We start from the raw sequence: 25,488 nt of genomic DNA, 5'->3' as shown, positions 1-25,488 counted from the left end.
GAGGATGCTTACACTGTATCCTAAACAATACACATTGTTAGAATTTGTTGAAAAACTGGTACATAATCACAAAACTACTAATCAAAGCAGTGTGTGCCCAATTGGGAATACAGACAAAAAAAGACTGTTTGGAGCTCACAAGGGATTAGAAGGGTCTGAAGAAAAGGGCGTCCTAGTGGTGAAAATGGCATTACAGAAGGCAGGAATATTTTTTCTCCTTAAACAAACTGACCAACCAACCTCACTGTAACTTTTCTTGCAACTATTCTGGTAAATGAGATGAGAAACCACTTTATTTAAAAAAAAAAAAGCTTTGAAATAAATCAAGGTCCTTTTCCTTTACAAGTATTTTCTGTAACATAAATACTATAGGCATTGGAACACTTGAGAACACTGTTAACAATGCAGAACATTTTAAGAAAGCGAGAGTCAGTAGACCACTGAACAACAAAACTGCAACCATTCTTTCTTCAGTGGGTGTACAAGTGGAGATACATGTATTATATATACTACAGAGTACATATATACATATTGCAGTTCTTTTGTACTTTTTCATTTAATATTACATAAGTACTTCATGATGTGAAAAACTCTTCAGTTCTTAGTTGCTGTTATTTCTAACATGTTTAATTTCATATAATCAACCACAAAACAGAGAAAATCAGTATGTATGAAAAGGCAATAATTTAAAATACACACACACACACACACACACGTTTCCTCTGGTAGAAAAGTGATCTAATTTTTTCAAGCACTTAGCAGTGACCAAGCGTAGAAGGGACACCTTGAGGTGCTGTTAGGAGAGGCCTGTAGAAACTATACTGCATAATCTCATAGCAAAAACAAATAAATCAAAAGTAAAAACCGAGGCAAACTGCCAGAGGAAATCTAAAATAAAAATAAAAATCTTAAATAAAAACTTTACGCTTAATGTTACATGTCTGACCATATTATACAATATAGTAGAGCCACCTTCCTGTCCTTCTATTATAGTCCAGACCACATTAAAACAAAAGGGTAACTCACTCATGGGGGAGGTCCGGTCAAACTCTTCATTTCTGTGGGTGCTAATCTTAAATTCCTTCCCTCACGAGACTATCTGCCCATTCTAGTAGAACATTTGCGTGAAACCAAAATTTCACATATGGAACTCCCAAGTCACCCATCTGGCCCTACCCACCTTATTTTTCTGGTTGAAAATTTGTCACAGGAACAAATGTTATCTCCCACGATTAAAGAAACAAGACTGATCCAACAGCACCATTAAATTCATATAATTAATGGTGGTATTAGTGCCTTGTTTCTCTATTTTCCCCCCTGCAAAATGGGTTTAGCAGTGTATTTGTATGTGTGTATATACACATAAAACATTATTTTGAATTATCGTCCGTATTCTGAGCTTTTGGCAAGTTGTGCTTAGTTTTTATTTTGGATACTCATCTTTTTTATAATTTATCATTATAATGGCTCGTGTCAATACATACACATTCTAGCTGCCTGCAGATTAGGTTGTCTTATACCTTATTGGACACACTGAACAACTGCTAAGGTTTTTAAGGAGGGAACGAACTTTAAAATCAAAGGCTAGGCATTATTATTACTGGCCTCTGCCGCTGCATGTACTTCGTATCGCAGTTAGTATACCTGTTCTCTGCCTGGACACTTTGCACCGAAGCCAAACCAGAAATACACTCTGTTGCCTCCTTGGACCAGGCACCCCCGCCGTCTCCCCTCCCACCCAGGGGCGAGAACACGCCCTCAGTCACTGCCGGTCCGGCCCAAGCCTTGGGTAACCTCTGTTCCCGGGTGGCAGCGGCCACAGCCCGCAGCGCACGCGGCCTCAGCGGACCCCGCCCGCAGCGCGGCCCAGTGCACGCCGGTCCCGCAGCCCACTCTGCAGCGGCGGCTCCGCTCTCGACCGCGCCGTTCCGTTTGGCGGCCCGTCGGCCAGCGGCCCGCCCATGCTCTCAGCCGCCAGGAGGTCTAGCCACCTCTTCCATAGCCTCTTTCCCGGCTCGAGAATGGGCGACTCCGCCTCTAAGATCGTCAGCCCGCAGGAGGCCTTGCCTGGCCGGAAGGAGCCGATCCCCGTTGCGGGTAAGGACCCGGGCACGCGCAGAAGGCACGGGTATCGTCGTGGCGCATGCGCGTCATGGCCCGGCGGCTGCGCGTCCTCCGCCCTCCCGGAAGAGAGCTGAGGACCCGCCTCGGGTGGTTACTTAGGCTGGGGTCTGCGCAGGCGCGGAGAGGCTCCGACCGGGGCGGGTGGGTCGTAGCTTTTTCTTTGTTTGGCTTCTTACCCACTAAAACAGCACGGAACACTTTGATGGGATCTAGTATGTTGATATAAGTCACCTAGAGTGCAAATACATCGGCGGCTCCAAACTTTGGGTAGGAAAAGCGCTGACCCGATTTCCGCTCTTTTTCACCGGTGTGTGCGCCCTCAGTGCCGGCTTCTGTGCCTCCCTTTTCTTTCTCTGGGGTACGGACGGCTGGGATCCTGGCCGCTTGCCGCGATGGTGCCGTGTTGTGTTGTCACTGGAAGCAATGCAGTGATGCGGAACGATAAAAACTGCAGTTTTGGAATTGTATCTCAGACCACTGTACCAGTTGCAAGAATTATCCTCAGGCTTCCACTCTCCTCCCCGAGTTCCCGGTTTCTCCCAATTGGCAGGAGGTGTCCCTGGCCCAGTGCTCGCGGGTCTGCCCGTGTGTATCAGTAGTCGGAAGTGTCCGCTTTAGAGCTGTGCTTTACAAACTTAAAAATGATTTTCTAATCTCATACCAACTCTTTTGGAAAATACAGTTAAAAAAAAAAAAGCCAGAAAAATCATCACATGCTTGGGTGCCCAGTAATGTTAAACTACTCTAAAAGTCATTTGGATAAAGCTTAAGCCTCAGTATCTGTCGCAGACCCGTAGCAGTTCACAGACAGCCCAGGTCCACCAACCAAGGGACCATTGCCATTATCTTGGTGCAGTGCTTCTCAAAGCGTGGTCCCTACAATTAGTGTTTTAAACAAATCCTCTGGGCGATTCTAATGTACTCCATAGTTTGTAAACCATTGCTTTGGAGCTGTTGGAGGATTAAACGGTGATTAGCCTTTTACATATGGCTCAATGCCAAGATAAATCCTGCATTTAAAAATTCCTAGGAATTCTGTTTTTCTTTCCCTTAAAGAATTATTGAGTTATAGGAGGAGGTCGTAGTGAGGTGAAAATATCATACACAGTACTGGGTTATCAGTATGAGATTGGAAAAAGAGGTTTTTTGGACGTGGGGCAGTTTGGAAACGGACTCTGTAAATTGTTCCTCCATCTACATTAGCAGTTTTGCGTCCTATGTCCCCCTTCCACTTCAACTCCAACTCAGGGCAGCCCTAAAAGTTTATTTTTCACTCAAATTCAGAGAATGAGTTTTAAACTTAAAAATAAATTCTCTTTTACAAACCAGTATTCATAAACGGATACTTACAGGCAGTGCTTTTTCGATGCCGAACACCCCCAGCTTGTACTAAACTTCTTTACACACGACAGTCTCTTTGATATGCCCTCCCAGACATCTAAAAAACAACAAATGAACACAAAAATCTTTTTTTTTTTTTTTGGACACAAAAATCTTGATCAGATTTGCAAACTGGTTCAAGATCAACTTTGACCAAAATTTAGTTCTGCTTAATCTCAATCAAAGTCTTCCCAGTCACTTACCTGATAGATAAATGACATTTTTGGTAAAAGATTAACCAACATGGCAGAAATGAACCAATGCTTTATTTGTCACATCCACCTGGTAACTCTAATGGAAAACCTCGGGGTTTGGTTCTCTTCCAGGATCTTTTTATATAGCCATGCATACATCTCTGTATCTGGACCAGTGAACTGATTTTTTTTTGGTGGAGGGCCAAGCCTACAATGCATATGCATATGCAATGCATATGTCCTTATTGCTCAGCTGTTGTAACTCTTTTCCTCCCCAAATATTTCAGTTTTAGATTGTGGCCTTTCCAATCCCCACTCCTGGTACAACTCTTCCCCTGGCAGGTTGGTGAAGGTTCTGACTGGCCCCAGGAATGGGGATTTTTACCTCCTTGGTAGGTTTTGGTGGCTGTAAGCTTGAAGCTTATGGACTTAATATTATTGTTTTGAAAGTCAAATTCCTCTCTGTCCCAACCTCCAATCTGTTTAGCAGCCCTTCACTTCTCCTCATTATCTCTGCCTGTTGTTAATCATACCCTGACTTTCAAAAGTTCTGTGACAGAATCATCACCTTTGATCTTAGAAGATAAGCCCTGTTTAGTGTCTTTGCTTCAGCCCAGTACTAGGCTCTTTGTGCTCTATTACCAATACTTTTGGTGTGAGGAGTTATCATGGTAGCTTTAATCCTACCTTTTTTTTTTGGTACTCCTAAGGAAACTTACGCCCTTTTATAAACTGTGGCCTAATAGTAGATTTCAACTTTGTGAGAGGGTAAGATTCAATCCTTCAAATTTCTGTAATGTTTAATTTCTCCCAGGCTCCCTGTAGTGGATGAAAAGATGAATAGTCCTGTTCTGGGTGATTGGTCACAACTAAACTTGGACTGGACTGGCTCCTTTGAAGCACACTGTGTTCAGGTTCATGGGCAGTCCTGGACAGCACCGGCTGGCTGGCAGGACATACATGCAGTTTGCCTGTTCTTGTATGTGGAGGTGGTTTCTCTCTGTTTCAGTGCCTGTCTATAAACCAATACTCAGAGAACTTTGGGACTGAGGGAAGAGTGGAATTCATGCTTGTTGAACTGAATTGGTGGGCAATTAATTGCTAGAGATAGACAGGAGGTGGAAGGCTTATAATGAAAACTATGTTGTTGAAATGTAAGTTTATTATAGTTAGAACTAATCTTATTTCCAGTGAATTAATTACTGTAAAAGCCCAGTTTTTGTTTTGAGTGGCACCTTAAAAATTTTTTTTTTATTTTCTTGCATTTTGGAAATATTGCAAATCTGCTTTTTTGATCAGGTGTTTGGGATTTGGCGATATCGTTCAAGATAACATTGACAGCTCATATTTAATCTCTGATTTCCTGGGCTTATAGTGTTAGGTAGTGTTCACTCTATTACTTGTGTTTTTTTTTTTTTTTTTTTTCCTGGAGAGAGGAAGAGATGTAGAACACCTGCTCCTGGTGTACTCTTTTAAGAACTTTAAATATAAATAGAAAAACAATAGAACAATATGAATAATCCCAAAAGTGGCTTCTTGAAAAATAATTGAGGTGTAATAATGAAATTTATACACTGTAGCTATCTAATAAAAAAGGAATAAAATACAAATACACAAAATAAGAACTGAGAAGGGGGAGTAATAGAAGTAGAAAACTTAAAGAATCATAAGAGACTATTTAACTCTTTGAAAATAAATTTGAAAATTTGGATGGAATAGATAATTTTTAGGCAAATATAATTGACCCAGATTGATACAAGAAAGATTCCATTCTATTTTGGAAATAACAGAATGATTTTTCTAGAAGAAATGAAGTCATCAAAGAGTTGCCTCCTCTCAAAGCATCATGTTCAGACAATTTCACAGGCCACTTCTGCTACTCACAACCCTGAGATCATGACCTGTGCCAATATCAAGAGTCAGATGCTTAACCAAGTAAGCCACCCAGGAGTCCCTATTTCTAATATTTTGAGGAATCTCCATACTGTTTTCCACAGAGGCTGCACCACTTTGCATTCCCACCAACAGTACATGAGGGTTCCTTTTTCTCCACATCTTCACCAACACTTGTTGTGTTGTTTTTGTGTTTAGCCATTCCGACAAGTATGAGGTGGTATCTCATTGTGGTTTTGATTTGCACTTCCTGATGATGAGGGATGTTGAGCATCTTTTCATGTGTCTCTTGGCAATCTGTATGTCTTCTTGGAGAAATGTTGTTCCTGTCTTGTGCCCGTTTAAAATTGGATTATTATTTTTTGGTGTTGAGAAAATTTTCATCTTTTTATAACTTGTGTCTTAGTAGATTTTTACTAAGATTCAAGAAGATTCACACCTTCAAACTTCTTTTATGTGAAGCTTTTCCAAGGCTGCTCAAAGTGGATCAAAGCATGACTAGGCCTACTCTGGGTGATTGGTTGTTACTTGACATTGTTTTGTAAGTGGTAGCTAATGTAGTCAGATAGGAGAAGGCAATTAGAGATGTACAAATTGGAAAAGAGAATGTAAAACTGCCACTAGTTTGTAGATCAGGGCATTATATACCTGGAGAATCCAAGAGAATTAATAGTAAGGTATCAACTTACTAGACAACAACCAGTAGCTTTACTCTATGCAAACAACTTGTTAGAAAATATAATGAAAGAACACACCCCATTTATAACAGCAATGAAAAAAGTTAAAATTTATGTATTAACTTGGCAAGAAATATGCAAGACCTATGTGAAGAAAACTTCCAAATGCTACTGAAAGACACAAAAGAAGACTTGCACAAATGGTGAAGACATACCAAGTTCTTGGGTAGGAGGAGTGAACAGAAAACTTGTATCAGTTCTCCCTGTAAGTTAATTTATCAAGGTAACATGGTTTTAATAAAAGTACTAATATTTTTTTATTTTATTCTAGAACCAGGCACACTAATTTAAAAAATCATATGGGAAGTAAACGGAAGAGTTATGGTGATGTCAAAGAAGAGCAAAGAGGGGCAGCTGGCCCTACCACACAGTGAAAGTGAAGCTTCATATCTTAATCAGTGTGATACTGGTCCACGAATAGGTCCATGGGGTAGAATAGAAAGATCAGAAATTCTTAAATATGTATGGAAATGTAGTATATCATAAAGGAGATATCTCAAATCAGTGGGGGAAAGCTGGACCATTCAATAATAAATAGCTATGGGAAAACTGGGTAGCCATAAGGAAAAAAAAAAAAAAAAGTTGGATCTGTACTTTACATCGCAAACCAGAATAAGTTCCCAAACAGATATTTGATGATAATAGCTAATGCTAATTTGGTGTGTACTGTGTATCAGGCACTATAGTAACTCCTTTACATTTACTGAGACATTTAATCCTCATAGTAACCCCCTGGGTTAGTAATTATTATTAACGCCACTTGTTGATGTGGAAACTGAAGCCCTTATGGGTTTGGTGACTTATCCAAGGTCAATAGCTAATAAGTCATGGAGCTGGGATATGAATGTGGGCTGTTTGGCTCTAGAGTTTGTGATTTTAACTACTATGCTCTACTGTTTTTTTCATTTAGTTACATGTGAAAATGAACCAACTCAAGTGTGAGAAAGGGAGATTTCCTTTATAATCTATGACTTGAAAATCAGAAGACTTTAAAAAACTGATAAATTAGATTACATCAGAGTAAAAATCTTCTCATGGCAAAAATTTTCATAAACAAAATCAAAAGGCAGACTGGGGTAAATATTTGCAACTTATAAGTGAAGGACTATTCTGCCTAATACACAAGAAGCTCCTAGAAATTAATAAGAAAACACCAACATCCGTTAGAAAAATAGGCAAGGTTATGAACAGTTAGTTTACAGAAAAGCAAGTACAATGGCTCTTAAACATATAAAGGGGTGCTCAACTTCACTCATAATGAGGAGGACGCAAACACCATTTTTCATTTTTCAGATTGGCAAAAATCCAGAACTTTGATGGTACATTCTGTTGGTAAATCCTTAAGGAAAAAGGCACTCTTGTACATTGCTGGCAAGAGTGTAAATTGGCTCCACTCTTACGGAAGGCAATTTGGCAATATCTATAAAAAATTTAAATGCATATACCTTTTGACCCAGGAATTCAATTCTGGGAATTTATCCTACAGATACACTTGCACGCATGCCAAATGATGACTATCCCAGGTTATTCACTGCAGCTTTGTTTGCAGTAACTGAAGATTGGAAACGACCCAAATACCCATCAATAGGGGCTAGTTAAATAAATCGTGGTTCGTCCTCACAATGGAATATGCAGCTGTAAAAAAGAACGTGGAAAACCTATATGAATGGGTATGGAGAGATTGCCAAGATATAGTGTTACGTGAAAAAAGCAGGGTCGGAACTGTGTTAATATGGTATGCTAATTTTTGTGTGAACAGGGAGGAAAATAATAAGATGTATGCACAAAGAAACTTTGAAAGGTTAGCTAAGAAGCTAATAGCTGGGGAGAGGGCTGTGTGGGTTGCCGAAGGTGGATGGGACACACAAGTGGGAGACTTTCCTTCATGCTTTCTTGTAACGTGATTCTTGTAACATGACTGCATTATTGAGTTAAATAACTCTGCTATGAGGATGATCTCTTTCTGTGGTTTTTAGTTTAATTGACCACCTTTCTATCATCTTTTGTCATCCCTATTTCAAGTTCTTATTCTTTTTTAAATTTTGCTCTCTTTTTCTTGTCAAGTAAGTCTTTTTTTCTTCCCCAACTTGCTTTTGTAATCAAAATCTACATTTTGGCGTGATTTAAAAAATCTAAATTTAGAGGGTGAAATTGGAATAAGTTAATCCAAGTCATTTTACATTTCATAAATATTCATTTTTATTGAAGCATCAATTGTGGTGGCATCATTTATACAAAGAAAAGATCTTTGGGGACAAATTCCTTCCACTATTATGTAGAAGGCATTATGTGTGTTTCTTTTATTTTGAGTGATGTACATAGACTTTGAAAAGAAAATGATAGAAAACAATTTTCCTTTTAGAAAAATTTTCCCCAATGTGTGATTAATTTCTAAATTGGAGGACACAGAACTATTATTTCTCCTCTTTGCATCTCGTTTCAAGCTCTTTATTTTATCCTCTGTTTCAGAACCCTCAGTGTTTCCCTGAAGTCCCTAGGATAAGGGTATTCCATACCTCCCATGATCTGATCCTTACCTTCTCAGCCTTTCTTCCTGCTGTGCCCCTATAGAATCCCACCCTCTGACTAACATGTGTTTCAGTGTTTTGCGTCTGGAGCTGCTCATGTGATTCTACCCAAGTGGGTTCCACATGCCAGTGTTTTCATTTAGTCATTCATTAAAGGTCTGTTAAATGTCTGCTTAGGTAAAATACTATTTTCCATATATTCTTAAAAAAAAGATTTTATTTATTTACTTGACAGAGAGAGAGAGAGATCACAAGTAGGCAGAGAGGCAGGCAGAGAGAGTGGGGGGAAGCAGGCTCCCTGCTGAGCAGAGAGCCTGATGCGGGCTCGATCCCAGGACCCTGAGACCATGATGTAAGCTGAAGGCAGAGGCTTTAACCCACTGAACCACCCAGGCGCCCCTTTCATATATTCTTATCATACCTCATCCTCAAAACTTGCCCTGACTGGATTCTGTTTCTCCTATAAATGCATCCCTTTTCTCTCCAACCTAACTGATCCTCTTCTCTTCCCTTTTCTTTCTTTCTCTTTCTTCCTTCCTTTTCCTTCCTCCCTCCCTCCCTTCTTCCCTCCCTTCCTGCCTTCCTTCCTTCCTTCTCTCCTTCCCCTCCCCTTCCTTCCTTCCTCTCTTTCTTTCTTTTTTTCTTTCTTCTTTAAAGATTTTATTTATTTGACACAGAGAACACAAGCAGGAGGAGAGGGGGAAGCAGGCTCCCCACTGAGCATGATGCAGGGCTTGATTCCAGGATCCTGGGATCGTGACCTGAGTCGAAGGCAGATGCTTAACCAACTGAACCACCCATGGGCCCCAATCCCTTTCTTTTCTTCTGGACAAGTAATGATGTACAGTTTCATGAACCCTCCTCTTGGATGTTGCATTGTTACTTAGATGTCGTGCTGCTACCCAGGTTGTTAAATCTGTCTTATCTCCTCATATGAAGGGGAGCTCCCTTGAAATGTGGCTGTCCAGAGGGAGGAGCCATCCTTTACTCCTTGAAGGGAGGGGCTGGCTATGGTTGTTACTGTTTTATCTTTTAGTCTATAGTATTTCATGGAGGACACTGCCTACATCAGGCACTCATTTATGGTTTGTGGATATTGGGGAAAGTATGGCTAATGCCTCTTTGAAGGTGGTCTTTTTGTTTGACCTTTTCTAGCCATTGTGATACAGAGAAGCTAACATAGCTGATCTTTTGTCCCTGGGGTATATATTCAAAATTGGTTTTTCACTAGTAGTAATAGATTTGGGCTGATTTCAGACTTTCTTCTCAATTACTTTTGTCACCGGTAGTAAACTTTTCTGTTGGCCAGGATGAATGATGAGGATGTCCTCATCTTTAAATCTCTAAGCAGGGACTTGCTAGAAATCTGCAGCAGTGGTTGGGAAAGAGGCGTTCTGCTCAGCACAGTCCATGCGGGACCCTGGCCTGCTTCTTTCAGGATCAGGGGTGGCAGTGAGTCCCTACTTCAGCTGGGGGAGGGAGGAGAGTGAGGACAGCTGAGGTGAGAAATGGGAAGCTGTTTGAATGAGGAGACATTAGGCTGTGACATGGGCCCCAAGAGAGCCAGTGGGCTCCATACCCTTAGCAAGAACCAGAGAGGAGCCTCTTTGCTGGGCTTGGTCTGCCCCTTCATAGACCCCAGTGTCTTGCCAACCATCACCCCTGCTGCCTTGGTAGATGATCAGATGCCTTCTTATGCCACAGCAGGTGGCTGGTCCTGTCATCTTGCACCAGCAAAAATCTTCAAACTCTGCTGAAGTATGAGAGGCTGAATTCTGCAAAAGATGGATTAAGGGTGTCAATGCATGCTGAGTGAAAGTTGTGGATCCTCTGTGTCCTGTTCTTTCATCTGTCTTCCATCATAAATTCCCAGTTTATCTGAGAGCATAAGGCATCTAATGTTTTGTGAAAATGTAGCTCTGGACTGCAAACTACTTAAGGGCAGGAGTTGGCTTATTTGTTGTGCCCGAAACACAGCAGGCGGACAGTAAATACTTGCGGAATGACTATAACATATTAGGTTGTGAGCTCTGAGAGGTGGACCCCCATGAGCAGTAGCATATGTAATAGGCATACACATATTATGTATAATGGCACATAGTAGGTAGTTAACTAATGTCTGAATGCAAAATGGAGAGAACAGCGTACTGAAGAAGACTGGAAGGGTAGGGATTTGGGGCCTTGGGATTGTCAATGTTTGCTGGTTTCCAAAATGTTAATGGATTTTCCTCCCATACCAGAAAACTTTATTAGCTGGACAGAATTTCTGCAGCCAAATGGAAATGTATGTGTTTAGGAGTTGGCCATACTTGAGTGTCCCATCTATCCTGTTACACGATGGCAGTTTTCTTACTTGCTGTTTCTCTTTCCTGAGTTCAGAGCACCAGTCTAGGCTTGGCTTCACAGAACTGAGTTTCTACCAGGCTTCCCAGAGATTGTGTTACAGCAGACTTCTGCTGGGCCTGGGTTTGTCATGATTTAGTGGCTCCTTTTTTTAAACTTGCATCTCAGCTAAGAGTCAGTAAGAGGTTGGTGATATCTGACAAAGGTCTTATCTTTGAATAAGCAGAATTGGCATTTGCTGGCATCGCCCCCTTCACTTCCCTCATTTTCCTGCTGCTTTACTCTTTCTACCCTCTTTTCATGGCTAGCTTCTTTCCAACCGCTCTGGCCTGCGGATGGCTCCTGACATCTAGATCTCATCTTGCAAGGGTTCTGCTTTTCCATTTCCATTTTCCCATAAACTTCTAGGATGTGAAGTTTAGAAGTTTAGAATAGTTCTAAACTTCTAAAATCAGACTTACCATTTTGCCTTCAAAACATTGGATACATATTTTAATTTCTCCATTTCCGTCAGTGGCACTGTTACACCCTCAAGTCCCCCAAACCTTAGGTGTATTTGTTTTTGAACCTGGCTTTGTATTTAATATGTCCCTCTTCCAATAAGTCTTGATTGTTCCTTGTCTTCTCTATTAGTGAGGGTTCTCCAGAGAAACATAAGCAGTGGGATATCTATATATCTATATGTCTATATGTCTATATAGATAGAAATTCGTTATGAGGTATTGGCTCACATGGTAATGGAAGCTGAGAAGTCCAGGATCTGCCCTCTAAGCTGGAGGCCCAGGATAGCTGGTGATGTGGTTCCAGTCTAGATCTGAAGGTCTGAGAACTGGAGAGCCAATGGTGTAAGTCCTAGTCCCAAGTCTTAAGGTCTGAGGGCATTAAAAGATGGAAGCCCCAGGTCAGGCAGAGAGAGCACATTCACCCTTTTTCTACCTTTTTGTTCTAATCTGATCAGATTGGATGAGGCCTCCCCAAACTGATGGGCATCATCTTTTTTACCCAGTGTACCCATTCCAATGCTAATCTCATCCAGAAGTATCTTCACAGGCACACCCTGAAATAAGGTTTTACCAGCCATCTGGGCATCCCTTAGCTCAGTCAAGCTGACACATAAAATAACCATCACACTTCGCTTGGTCTCTGCCTTCATTCTCCTCAGTCTGCTGTGACCACCACTGTCAGACATCTGTTTAAACCTTAAATTTTGTACTATCACTGCTTGGGAAATAATGGTGACTGTAGTGCTCGGCGTGATTGTGCATCAAATCGGCGTGAACTCGGGTGCATCAAATTGAACACAACCCAAGGAAGTGTTGAACGCAAAGAACTTTTTATTATTCACTATAAGTAAGGAGACAAGGAGATAGCTCTCAAAGCACTGCCTCCCCATGGGGTTAGACCAGGAAGCTTTTATTCAATGTTTTGAGGGTGGGAGCAGGGAGCTTGCATATACATTAAGGAACTTATACTTCTGTTCTTAGGCCTTTGGTTCAGTTGCTCATGCCTAGCATGTCAACATGCTAGTGCACACATTGCTCAAAAAATGGCAGGAAGCTCCACTCATAGGAGAAGATCTAGTATTATAATGAGCTAAAGGTAACTCAGGATAGTGTGGGGGCTTCTGCACAAGTCCTCAGCTCCCAGCCCACTCCAGCTGGCTCATGCATGGGGCTATCAGGCAGACACCTACCTACCTAGCTCATCTCCTTGGTAGGAACTGCCAGTTTTCAAAAACAGAACACGTTCCTTCCCTGCTTTTGTCCTTCTCCTCTCCTCCCTTCTACTGATAGCTTGCAGCCGTTTGATTTGAGTAACTTCTGTTGCACCCTAGCTAACATGATGACACTCTTCATCCTGGAGTTAGGAACTTCCTCTACCTTGCTGCTAACCTGGGTGTTCCTGATCTCTGTACGCCACCCCCCTCCCCGACTCTGCTCTTTGTTCCTTCCTTCTAGGACATTTGCTTTCTTCCTCACAGCCCATCTAAATCTTCTTGGATCTTTCAAGGCTCAGCTCAGTTCTTCCCCTTCCATACCACCTTGTGGGGGTGGTTTCAACTTTGCTCTTAAGAGTTTGGTGTGGAGGGATAGCTCTGGGGCCTCGTTTTGCACTTTCATTCTACTGTGTCTTCTCAGGGAGGTGAAAGTTGAATTCCTTTAGTCTCTTTGGAGCTCAGGGATTGCTGTTCTTCTCCGTGGTGCTTCCTGAACTCTTAGTCTGGGTATGGTGCCCTGCTGGCATGGGCCTCGGGCCTTGGTTACAGTGGCTAAGCTGCTGCTTGGTTTTCTGGTGTCTTTCTCCTGGATGTCCCACCAAAGTGCTCTTCCTTTTTGGTGACATAGATACTTGATGACTTTGGTTCAGGATCCTGTTAAAAGGTAAATGAGGTACGTTACATTTTTTGAGTTTCTTTGAGCCAAAGCTGACTTGAATTGGGCAGTATCCAATCTAACAGACAGAAAGGAGCTCCAAGAAGCTTGTACAAAAATGAAGGACTTTTATAGGTGAAGGGAATGGCAACAAGGAAGTTAGATTAGGTAAAAAGCATGTTGGTTATTACAAGGATATGTCCCCCTAGGCAATGGCAGACTACTTAACTGGTGTTGATCAGGCAATTACGGATGGACTGACCGGTTTAGAATTTCATTTCTGGGAGAGCCAAAACTGTACCTAAGTTAAGTCTTGGTTTGGTGATGTAGGTCTCCGCCTAAGTGATTCCATTTTGAGCCAAATGTCTTGTTTTATTTTTTTAACAATGCCAGATGCTTGACTTTACCTTGACCCAAGACCAGCATATCCTCTGGGTTAGCTGGGATCTCTTCTGTAAGCTTGGTCTCTTACAAAAGGTCAAATAAGGTTATTGCCCTTCATAAAGAGAAACACGGTGCCTTATATTTCTGTAGGGCTTTTGTATGATTTTGTGTGAGGATATCTACAGTGTTTCTCAGCAGGATATATTTCTGATCCACTAGCTTGTTGTTGAATAAGTGTATTAAATTTGCATTATAATGTAGGAAAGACTGGTAATAGTGAAACTGGAAGAAATGCAGAGTTACAATATGTTCCAATGAATATATTATCATTACATTTTTTAAAAATGAAGGATAAAATTGGGAAACATTGAAAGTCTTCCCAGAGCATGTATAGAAAATGAATTCTTTTGAAAATGTTACCATGGCAAAGTAATAACATTAGTGTTGAATTTTGTTCTGTAACTTTTTCGTATTTTACCTTCGATTATTTTTATTTGTAGTTTGCTGTTAGGTAGTTTATACTTGGCTTAAGTCAAATGCAGTGTGAAAAATTAAAAAGCATTGTTCACATGAGACCGGAACTTATTCTTTGGCTAACTAACAACAACAAAAAAATGATATTTTAACAGATTTTACCCAAAAGGCAAGAGTCATGAAAATGAAATACTGTGAGGGAATTCATAGCTTTCCAGCTGGAGAAAATGAAAGCTAAAGTAAAAAATCCTGAATGTACTGTAGTTAGCAGTTGAAAAGAAAACCATGTTAGAGTTTGCGGAATGGAGTAGCCAGCTGTCAAATAGAGCCCCGGAGAAAACACTGCATTGCTGAAAACCTCTATTTCCTTATCTCTTCTTAAGAGCCAATTCATAAAGAGCTACGTCATCCAGCAGTCAGTCCTCTGCAGCAATTCCTGCTGGTCCCCAGAGTTCCTAGCTAACCACTTAGCATTCCTTGCACACCGAGATGTGTGCACTGGCTTGAAGAAGCGCCGCACAGAGCTCCCCGCTCCCCCCACCGAGGACTGCAGCGGGCCTGATAACAACCGGAGCGTAGGCGGGGGCTCTCCCTGACAACCGGAGGCAGGTTGCTGGGAGACCGCATACCTCCAAGAGTAGAAACTGCACCCAACTGCCTCCGAATGTAAAAAAGGTTTGAGGAGCCCCTTGCAGACAACTTTTTATTTTAAGAAACTGAAAAACACCACTTTTTTCTTTTTCTTCAGGATTATGCTCATACTATGAAGCTCTGTGGATTTATTTTGTTAAACGGAATAGAAAGGAATAACTATTTTCTGATGAAAATTAGGAGTTGGGCAAATATGATTGTGTCACCCTGCATTCCTTTGGGGGCAACACACACCCAATTTAAGGAATAAGCTGTATAAATTTCAATATGAATTTCCAGGGGCAAAAAATGAACCAAGAGATTTCTATTAATATAATGCTGGAACTTAGGACTGAACTATTTTGGTACATGAAAAACCTGACAGTTTTTTCTTTCTCAGGATAAGGAGATTCTTTAAAGAGCTGAGGTATAGGTTTCATTTTATGGATGTGTTTGCTTTGGAACTTGCAGGATGGTTGGCAAAGTTGATATAATAAAATGGGTATTCTTAGGCACCTGTGTGGCTCCGTGGGTTAAAGCCTCTGCCTTTGTCTTAGGTCTTGGTCTCAGGGTCCTGGGATCTAGCCCTGCATTAGGCTCTCTGCTCAGCGGGGAGCCTGCTTCCCCCTCTCTCTCTGCCTGCCTCTCTGCCTACTTAGGATCTCTGTCAAATGAATAAAACAATCTTAAAAAAAAAAAAAAAAGAGGATTCTCTACTGTTATCTCCAAATGGTCACATTACACTAATTAGAAGGGAAACAAGCAGTCTCTGCCCTGAGTCTCAAGTTAGTAGTAGTCTCAATCTACCCAGTGAATCTGGTACTGGGCTCTTCTCACTGCCCCAGAGTGGGCTGGTGGTGAGGCCAGGCAATCTAAATGAGATAACTTCTCCTTGCCCCAGGGCCTTTACTACTTAAATCTCAGATTTTTATTTATATTTTTGCTCAAAGTTGGATTGGTCAGTATGTTTTTAATTATTTTTATTTTCTTCTCCCAACTTTCCAAGTAACCAGTGTCCAAAACATTGTTGGGGTATTTTAAAAATGGATCAGCCTATATTCTCTGCATCTTACTCTTCTCACTTATTAGTACATCGTGGAAATACCTGCAAGTAGCTGGTATATCTTAAAATATTGTATTTTAAAAAATTAATGGACTTTATTTCCTTGAGCAGTTTTAGGTTTGTAGGAAAACTGAGTGGGAAGTCCACAGGGTTCCCATATATACATGTTCCCTCACCCCAAGTTTCTCATATTGTTAACGTTTAGCAGTAGTGTGGTACATTTGTTGCTGTCAATGAGCCAGTATTGGTACACTATTATTAACCAAAGCCCATACTTTACATTAGGGTTCATTTTTTATTTATTTTATTTTATTTTATATTTTATTTATTTTATTTTATTTTATTTTATTTTATTTTATTTTATTTTAAGGATTTTATTTATCAGATAGAGATCACAAGTAGGCAGACAGGCAGGCAGAGAGAGAGAGGAAGGAAAGCAGGCTCGCTGCTGAGCAGAGAGCCTGATGCGGGGCTCGATCCCAGGACCCTGAGATCATGACCTGAGCCGAAGGCAGAGGCTTTAACCCACTGAGACACCCAGGCGCCCCCCCCATTTTTTATTTTTTATATTCTGTGTGTTTGACCAATCTATAATGATGTGTATCCAATCATTAGAGTATCATACAAAATAGTCTTACTGCTCTTAAAGTCCCCTGTGTTTTGCCTATTTTTCTCTTCCTACTGAACCCCTGGGCAACCACTTACCTTTTTACTGCCTTCATAGTTTTGCTTTTCCAAAAATGTCATATATATGGAATCACAGAGTATGTATCCTTTCAGATTGACTTCTTCCTCTTAGCAGTACGTATTGAGGGTTCCTCCCTGTCTTGATAGCTCATTTCTTTTCAGTGCTGAATAATATTCTGTTGTATGAGTGTACTACAATTTGGTTAGCCATTCACCTACTAAAGAATATCTTGGTTGCTTCCAAGTTTCAGTAATGATGAATAAAACTACTATAAACATTCTTGTACAAATTTTATGTGGACATGTTTTTAGCTTCTCTGGGTAAATACCAAGAAGCATGATTGTTGGATCATGTGGTATGAGTATGTTTCATTTTATAAGAAACTGCCAAACCATATTCAAAGTGGTTATACCGTTTTGTATTCTTACCACCAGTGAATGGGAGTTCCTGTCGCTTTACATCCTTGTCAGCATTTGGTGTTGTCAGTATTTTGGATTTTAGCCATTTTAGTAGGTATATGGTGCTACCTTACTTTATTTTGAAATTCCCTAATGACATATGATGATGAACATCTTTTCATATGCTTATTGACCATTTGTATATCTTCTTTGGTGAAATGTCTGTTCTTGTCTTTTGTTCATTTTTAAATTGGATAATCTTATTGTTGAGTTTTAGAATTCTTCATATATTTGGTATAGCAGTCCTTTATCAGGTGTCTTTTGCAAATATTTTCTCCCAATCTGTGGCTTGGTTTCTTACGCTTTTGACAGTATCTTTTGTAGAGCAGACATTTTTAATTTTAATGAAGTCCAACTTACCAGTTTTTTCTTCTGTGGATTGAACTTTAGTGTAGCATCTAAAAAATCATTGCCAAACCTTAGATCACCTAAATTTTCTCCTGTGTTACTTTGTGGAAGTTTTATAGGTTTGCATTTTATTTTTTATTTATTTAGTTTTTTAAAGATTTTATTTATTTGACAGAGAGAGAGACAGTGAGAGAGGAAACACAAGCAGGGGGAGTGGGAGAGGGAGAAGCAGACTTCCTGCTGAGCAGGGAGCCCAATGCAGGGCTCGATCCCGGGATGCTGAGCCAAAGGCAGATACTTAACAACTGAACCATCCAGGAGCTGTAGGTTTGCATTTTAAATTTTGAACTAGTTTTTGTGAAAAATGTAAGATCTGGGTCTAGATTAAATTTTTAAAAATTATTTATTCATTTTTTTCACGTGAATGTCCAACTGTTTCAGCACCATTTGTTAAAAAGACTGTTTTTGCTCCATTGCATGGCCTTTGTGTCTTTGTCAGACATTGGTTGACTATGTTTGTGTGTGTCTATTTCTGGGCTCTCTGTTCATTTCCATTGGTTCATTTGTCTATTCTTTTACTGATACCATACTGTTTTGATTATAATAACTTTATGCTAATTCTTGAAGTTGGGTAGTTTCAGTCCTCTAGCTTTGTTCTTTAATTGCACTGGCAATGCTGGCCTTTTTCCCTCCCCTCTTTGTATAAACTTTAGAATCAGTTTGTCAATATCCACAAAATAACTTAATGGGATTTTGATAGGGATTGTGTTGAATCTATAGATCAAGCTGGAAAGACCTAACAACTTGACAATATTGAGTCTTCTTACCCATGCACATGGAATAACTCTCCATTTATTTAGCTTTTCTTTATTTCCTTTCATCGGAATTTTATAGTTTTCCTCATATAGATCATATACATATTTGGTTAGATTTGGTTGGATTTACCTCGGTATTTACTTTCTTTTGGCACTAAAGTAAATTTTTTTTTTTTTAAATTTCAAATTCTAGTTGATCATCATTGGCATGTGAGGAAACAGTTAACTTTTGTGTATTAACCTTGTATCCTATAACCTTCCTGTAATCACTTAGCTGTTCTGGGAGTTTGTTTGTTAATTCTTTGGGATTTTCTGCATAGACAGTCGTGTCATCTGTGAACAAAGACAGTTTTGTTTTCTTTCTTCACAAACTATATCCCAGGTTTTCCTTTTTCTGATCACATTAGTTAGTACTTCTAAGTATGATGTTGAATAGGAGTAGTGAGAGGGGATATCCTTGCCTTGTTCTGATTTTAATGGAAAAGCATCTAGTTTCTCACCATTAATTATCATGTTAGCTGTAGGGTTTTTTTTTTGGTACATTTTTTTAAAAGATTTTATTTATTTATTTGACAGAGAGAGATCACAAGTAGGCAGAGTGGCAGGCAGAGAGAGAGAGAGAGAGAGAGAGAGAGAGAAAAGAGGAAGCAGGCTCCCCACTGAGCAGAGAGCCCAATGCGGGGCTTGATCCCAGCACCCTGAGATCATGACCTGAGCCGAAGGCAGAAGCTCAACCCACTGAGTCACCCAGATGCCCCTGTATTCTTTTATCAGGTGGAAGAAGTTCCTCTCTATCCCTGGTTTGCTAAATGTTTATATGTTGTTTTTAATGACTGCATAATATCCCATGGTATATATGTACTCTAGTTTATTAGAAAAAAACAAAACAAAGGCAACCTTTGTATCAGTTAGTAAGTGTTTGGCTCCAGTAGTACTATAGATATGTTTAGTAATCATGGTATGCAGCATATGTATGGTAATGACTTATGAATACCTTCCTTGTAAAATCTAGCCAAAGGAGATAAAGTTTGTGTTAAGTTACACAGTGCCTTGAAGTCTTTCTAAGGTAAGGAGTTTGGATCAGAAAGGAAAATGAAAAGAATGTAGCTTCTGTGATGATGTATACTTTGGCGGGGGGGACGTCAGAGGGTCAGGTAGGCAGATGGTAAGCATCATATCCATGAAATATAAACATCCTGTGAGTCTTTGATGCTTGCCAGCACATTTGGATTGGTTTCTAGGTACAGCTTGGCAGGCAAGTTATGGTATTGTTTGTTCTGAGGACATAGAGGTCTGTTTGACCCACTTATATTTGATGAACTGGACTGAAAAGTTTTAGCACCTTTGCTGTAAACCAGAGTTTGGCAAAATAGGCCTGTGGGCCAGATTTGGCCTGCAGCCCAATTTTTTTTTTTTTTTAAGTGGCAGTGCTACAATTAGGTACACATTCTAATTTATCTTTTTTTTTTTTTAAGATTTTATTTATTTATTTGACAGACAGAGATCACAAGTAGGCAGAGGGCGGGTGGGGGAAGCAGGGCTTCTCGCTGAGCAGAGAGCCCGATGCAGGGCTTGATCCCAGGACCCTGGGATCATGACCCGAGCTGAAGGCAGAGGCTTTAGCACACTGAGCCACCCAGGCACCCCTCTAATTTATCTTTTAGGATGAAAAAAGACTCTTAAGTCTAATGAATTTTAAGTTGTACCAGTATTCAATATAGCTCATTATGGCAAAGTGTAACTGTAACAATGGTGATGTAACAATCAAACTAAGACAATGATAAAAACCCCACATTATCTGAATAATCCTCATGTATTAGTATGAACAAGCACCATAGTTGCTGGATTGTTGTGAAACTGTGTGCTTTGCTTTGGCAGGGTGGGTGTAACATTTTGAAACATTTAGTCTCCCTTACTGCTGATCAGGAATCATTAATAATATAGTAAACTTACCTTGATAGCAGAGAAGTCATTTCATTGGGGATTGTTGAAGTTTACTTATCAGCATATGAACCAATTTTACATGATTCCTGAGCTCAAAAGCAATCATTACTATCTCTGCAATTTTGTGTTTTATTTATATCTTTTCATAACACATTTTGCTTCATAATTACTTGTGCTCATGTCTGTCATTGCCATGAAATTGTGAGCCCTTTAGGAACTGAATCTAGGTTTGGTTCCTCCTTGTGTTCCTTTCAGGGCCTAGGGTAGAGTTTCTTGAATTCTAGGTGAATAATAAGTGTTGAGTGAATAAATGAATGAGTGAATGAACCAGTTGCCCAGAAAAACTAATGGCAACCCTACATACTGTCTATATAGAATATTTTCCAATTGACCTTTTTTTTTTTTTTTTAGGTTTTAAAAAATTTGATTTTTAAAAGTTAACATATGCATAAAAGGAAACTGAAAAACACAAGAAGCGAAGAACAAGGTCACCCATAGTAACAGGCAGTTTATAGTTTGACTTCTAGGTTGACATTTGTTTATTTGTTATCTGTGGATCAAAGGAAACCAACCACAGTCTAAGAGTCCTTCAGTATTTTAAATGTTGTCACAATTTTTTTTAATTTTTTAATAAACATATAATATATTTTTATCCCCAGGGGTACAGGTCTGTGAAAGGCCAGGTTCACACATTTCACAGCACTCATCATAGCACACACCCTCCCCGATGTCCATATCCCCACCACCCTCTCCCATCTACCCTCCCCCCAGCAACCCTCAGTCTGTTTTTTGAGATTGAGTCTTTTATGGTTTGTCTCCCTCCCAATCCCATCTTCTTTCATTTTTTCTTTGCCTACCCCCCAAGCCCTCCACATTGCATCTCCACTTCCTCATATCAGGGAGATCATATGATAGTTGTCTTTCTCCGATTGACTTATTTTGCTAAGCATAATACCCTCTAGTTCCATCCACGTCATCGCAAATGGCAAGATTTCATTTCTTTTGATGGCTGCATAGTATTCCATTGTATATATATACCACATCTTCTTTATCCATTCATCTGTTGATGGATATCTAGGTTCTTTCCATAGTTTGGCTATTGTGGACATTGCTGCTATAAACATTCGGGTGCACGTGCCCCTTTAGAGCACCACATTTGTATCTTTAGGATATATACCCAGTAGTGCAATCGCTGGGTCATAGGGTAGCTCTATTTTCAGTTTTTTGAGGAACCTCCACACTGTTTTCCAGAGTGGTTGCACCAGCTTGCATTCCCACCAACAGTGTAGGAGGGTTCCCCTCTCTCCGCGTCCTCGCCAGCATCTGTCATTTCTTGACTTGTTAATTTTAGCCATTCTGACTGGTGTGAGGTGGTATCTCATTGTGGTTTTGATTTGTATTTCCCTGATGCCAAGTGATGTGGAGCATTTTTTCATGTGTCTGTTGGCCATCTGGATGTCTTCTTTGCAGAAATGTCTGTTCATGTCCTTTGCCCATTTCTTGATTGGATTATTTGTTCTTTGGGTGTTGAGTTTGATAAGCTCTTTATAGAGTTTGGATACTAGCCCTTTATCTGATATGTCATTTGCAAATATCTTCTCCCATTCTGTCAGTTGTCTTTTGGTTTTGTTAACTGTTTCCTTTGCTGTGCAAAAGCTTTTGATCTTGATGAAATCCCAATAGTTCATTTTTGCCATTGCTTCCCCTGCCTTTGGCGATGTTCCTAGGAAGAAGTTGCTGCGGTTGAGGTCAAAGAGGTTGCTGCCTGCGTTCTCCTCAAGGATTTTGATGGATTCCTTTCTCACACTGAGGTCCTTCATCCATTTTGAGTCTATTTTCGTGTGTGGTGTAAGGAAATAGTCCAATTTCATTTTTCTGCATGTGGCTGTCCAATTTTCCCAGCATCATTTGTTGAAGAGGCTGTCTTTTTTCCATTGGACATTCCTTCCTGCTTTATAGAAGATTAGTTGACGATAGAATTTAGGCTCTATTTCTGGGCTCTCTATTCTGTTCCATTGATCTATGTGTCTGTTTTTGTGCCAGTACCATACTGTCTTGATGATGACAGCTTTGTAATAGAGCTTGAAGTCTGGGATTGTGATGCCACCAACTTTGGCTTTCTTTTTCAATATTCCTTTGGCTATTCGAGGTCTTTTCTGGTTCCATATAAATTTTAGGATTATTTGTTCCATTTCTTTGAAAAAAAATGGATGGGATTTTGATAGGGATTGCATTAAATGTGTAGATTGCTTTAGGTAGAATAGACATTTTCACAATATTTGTTCTTCCAATCCATGAGCATGGAACATTTTTCCATTTCTTTGTGTCTTCCTCAATTTCTTTCATGAGTACTTCATAGTTTTCTGAGTATAGATTATTTGCCTCTTTGGTTAGGTTTATTCCTAGGTATCTTATGGTTTTGGGTGCAATTGTAAATGGGACTGACTCCTTAATTTCTCTTTCTTCTGTCTTGTTGTTAGTGTAAAGAAATGCAACTTATTTCTGTGCATTGACTTTATATCCTGAAACTTTACTGAATTCCTATACAAGTTCTAGCAGTTTTGGAGTGGAGCCTTTTGGGTTTTCCACATATAGTATCATATCATCTGCAAAGAGTGATAGTTTGACTTCTTCTTTGCCGATTTGGATGCCTTTAATTTCTTTTTGTTGTCTGATTGCTGAGGCTAGGACTTTTAGTACTATGTTGAATAGCAGTGGTGATAACAGACATCCCTGCCGTGTTCCTGACCTTAGTGGAAAAGCTTTCAGTTATTCTCCATTGAGAATGATATTTGCAGTGGGTTTTTCATAGATGGCTTTGATAATATTGAGGTATGTGCCCTCTATCCCTACACTTTGAAGAGTTTTAATCAGGAAGGGATACTGCACTTTGTCAAATGCTTTTTCAGCACCAGCTCCTAGTTTCGTTGATTTGTTCTATTATTTTTTTGGTTTCTATTTCATTGATTTCTGCTCTGATCTTTATTATTTCTCTTCTCCTGCTGGGTTTAGGCTTTCTTTCTTGTTCTTTCTTCAGCTCCTTTAGGTGTAGGGTTAGGTTGTGTATTTGAGACATTTCTTGTTTCTTGAGAAAGGCTTGTACCGCTATATATTTTCCTCTCAGGACTGCCTTTGTTGTGTCCCACAGATTTTGAACCGTTGTGTTTTCATTATCATTTGTTTCCATGAATTTTTTCAATTCTTCTTTAATTTCCTGGTCGACCCATTCATTTTTTAGAAGGATGCTGTTTAGTCTCCATGTATTTGGGTTCTTTCTAAATTTGCTCTTGTGATTGAGTTCTAGCTTCAGAGCATTGTGGTCTGAAAATATGCAGGGAATGATCCCAATCTTTTGATACTGGTTGAGACCTGATTTATGACCCAGGATGTGGTCTATTCTGGAGAATGTTCCATGTGCACTAGAGAAGAATGTGTATTCTGTTATTTTGGGATGGAATATTCTGAATATATCTCTGATGTCCATCTGGTCCAGTGTGTCATTTAAGGCCTTTATTTCCTTGTTGACCTTTTGCTTAGATGATCTGTCCATTTCAGTGAGGGGAGTGTTAAAGTCCCCTACTATTATTGTATTATTGTCAATGTGTTTCTTTGATTTTGTTATTAATTGGTTTATTAGTTGGATGCTCCCATGTTAGGGGCATAGATATTTAAAATTGTTAGATCTTCTTGTTGGACAGACCCTTTGAGTATGATATAGTGTCCTTCCTAATCTCTTATTATAGTCTTTGGCTTAAAATCGAATTGATCTGATGTAAGGATTGCCACCCCAGCTGTCTTCTGATGTCCATTAGCGTGTACATTGTTTTCCACCCCCTCACTTTAAATCTGGAGGTGTCTTCGGGTCTAAAATGAGTTTCTTGTAGACAGCATATTGATGGGTTTTGTTTTTTTATCCATTCTGATACCCTGTGTCTTTTGATTGGGGCATTTAGCCCATTACCATTCAGGGTAACTATTGAGAGATACGAATTTATTGCCATTGTATTGCCTGTGAGGTGACTGTTACTGTATATTGTCTGTTTCTTTCTGATCTACTACTTTTAGGGTCTCTCATTGCTTAGAAGACCCCTTTCAATATTTCCTGTAGAGCTGGTTTGGTGTTTACAAATTCTTTCATTTTTTGTTTGTCCTGGAAGCTTTTTATCTCTCCTTCTATTTTCAATGATAGCCTAGCTGGATATAGTATTCTTGGCTGCATGTTTTTCTCATTTAGTGCTCTGAATATATCATTCCAGTTCTTTTTGGCCTGCCAGGTCTCTGTGGATAAGTCTGCTGCCAATCTAATGTTTTTACCCTTGTATGTTACAGACTTCTTTTCCCGGGCTGCTTTCAGGATTTTCTCTTTGTCGCTAAGACTTGTAAATTTTACTATCAGGTGATGGGGTGTGGACCTATTTTTATTGATTTTCGGGGGCGTTCTTTGCATCTCCTGGATTTTGATGTTTGTTCCCTTTGCCATATTAGGGAAATTCTCTCCAATAATTCTCTCCAATATACCTTCTGCTCCCCTCTCTCTTCTTCTTCTGGAATCCCAATTATTCTAATGTTGTGTCGTCTTATGGTGTCACTTATCTCTCGAATTCTCTCCTCATGGTCCAGTATTTGTCTCCCTTTTGCTTAGCTTCTTTATTCTCTATCATTTGGTCTTCTATGTCACTAATTCTTTCTTCTGCCTCATTTATCCTAGCAGTAAGAGCTTCCATTTTTGATTGCAGCTCATTAATAGCTTTTTTGATTTCAACTTGGTTAGATTTTAGTTCTTTTATTTCTTCAGAAAGGGCTTTTATCTCTCTGGAGAGGGTTTCTCTAATATCTTCTATGCCTTTTTTGAACCCAGCTAGAACCTTGGGAATCATCATTCTGAACTCTAGATCTGTCATATTACCAATGTCCGTATTGATTAGGTCCCCAGCCTTTGGTACTGCCTCTTGTTCTTTTTTTTGTGGTGAGTTTTTCTGCCTTGTCATTTTGTCCAGATAAGATTTGCTTTCTCCTCCTCTGGAATTCCGCTGTTCTTGGTGAGTGAAGTTGGTCTTGGCTGGGTTTCTTGTTGATCTTCTGGGGGAGGGGCCTGTTGTAGTGATTCTCAAGT

At 39.8% G+C, this 25,488-nt stretch overlaps 1 protein-coding gene across 2 annotated transcripts in view; it reads left to right on the top strand.

The window, feature by feature from the left end:
• The first annotated feature begins 278 nt into the window (after positions 1 to 278).
• MSRA (methionine sulfoxide reductase A) overlaps positions 279 to 25,488 on the top strand; it is a 432,069-nt gene continuing 406,859 nt past the window's right edge. For both annotated transcript variants that reach the window (XM_080796478.1, XM_080796477.1), the window contains exon 1: positions 279 to 2,097. In XM_080796478.1, the coding sequence (XP_080652604.1) occupies positions 1,962 to 2,097 (136 nt within the window). In that variant the 5' untranslated portion in view covers positions 279 to 1,961. The remainder of the gene's footprint in view (positions 2,098 to 25,488) is intronic.

This window comes from Martes martes (genome assembly GCF_963455335.1).
Source record: "Martes martes genome assembly, chromosome: 2".
Taxonomy (NCBI): Eukaryota; Metazoa; Chordata; class Mammalia; order Carnivora; family Mustelidae; genus Martes; species Martes martes.
This window is presented reverse-complemented; position numbering and strand designations above follow the sequence as displayed.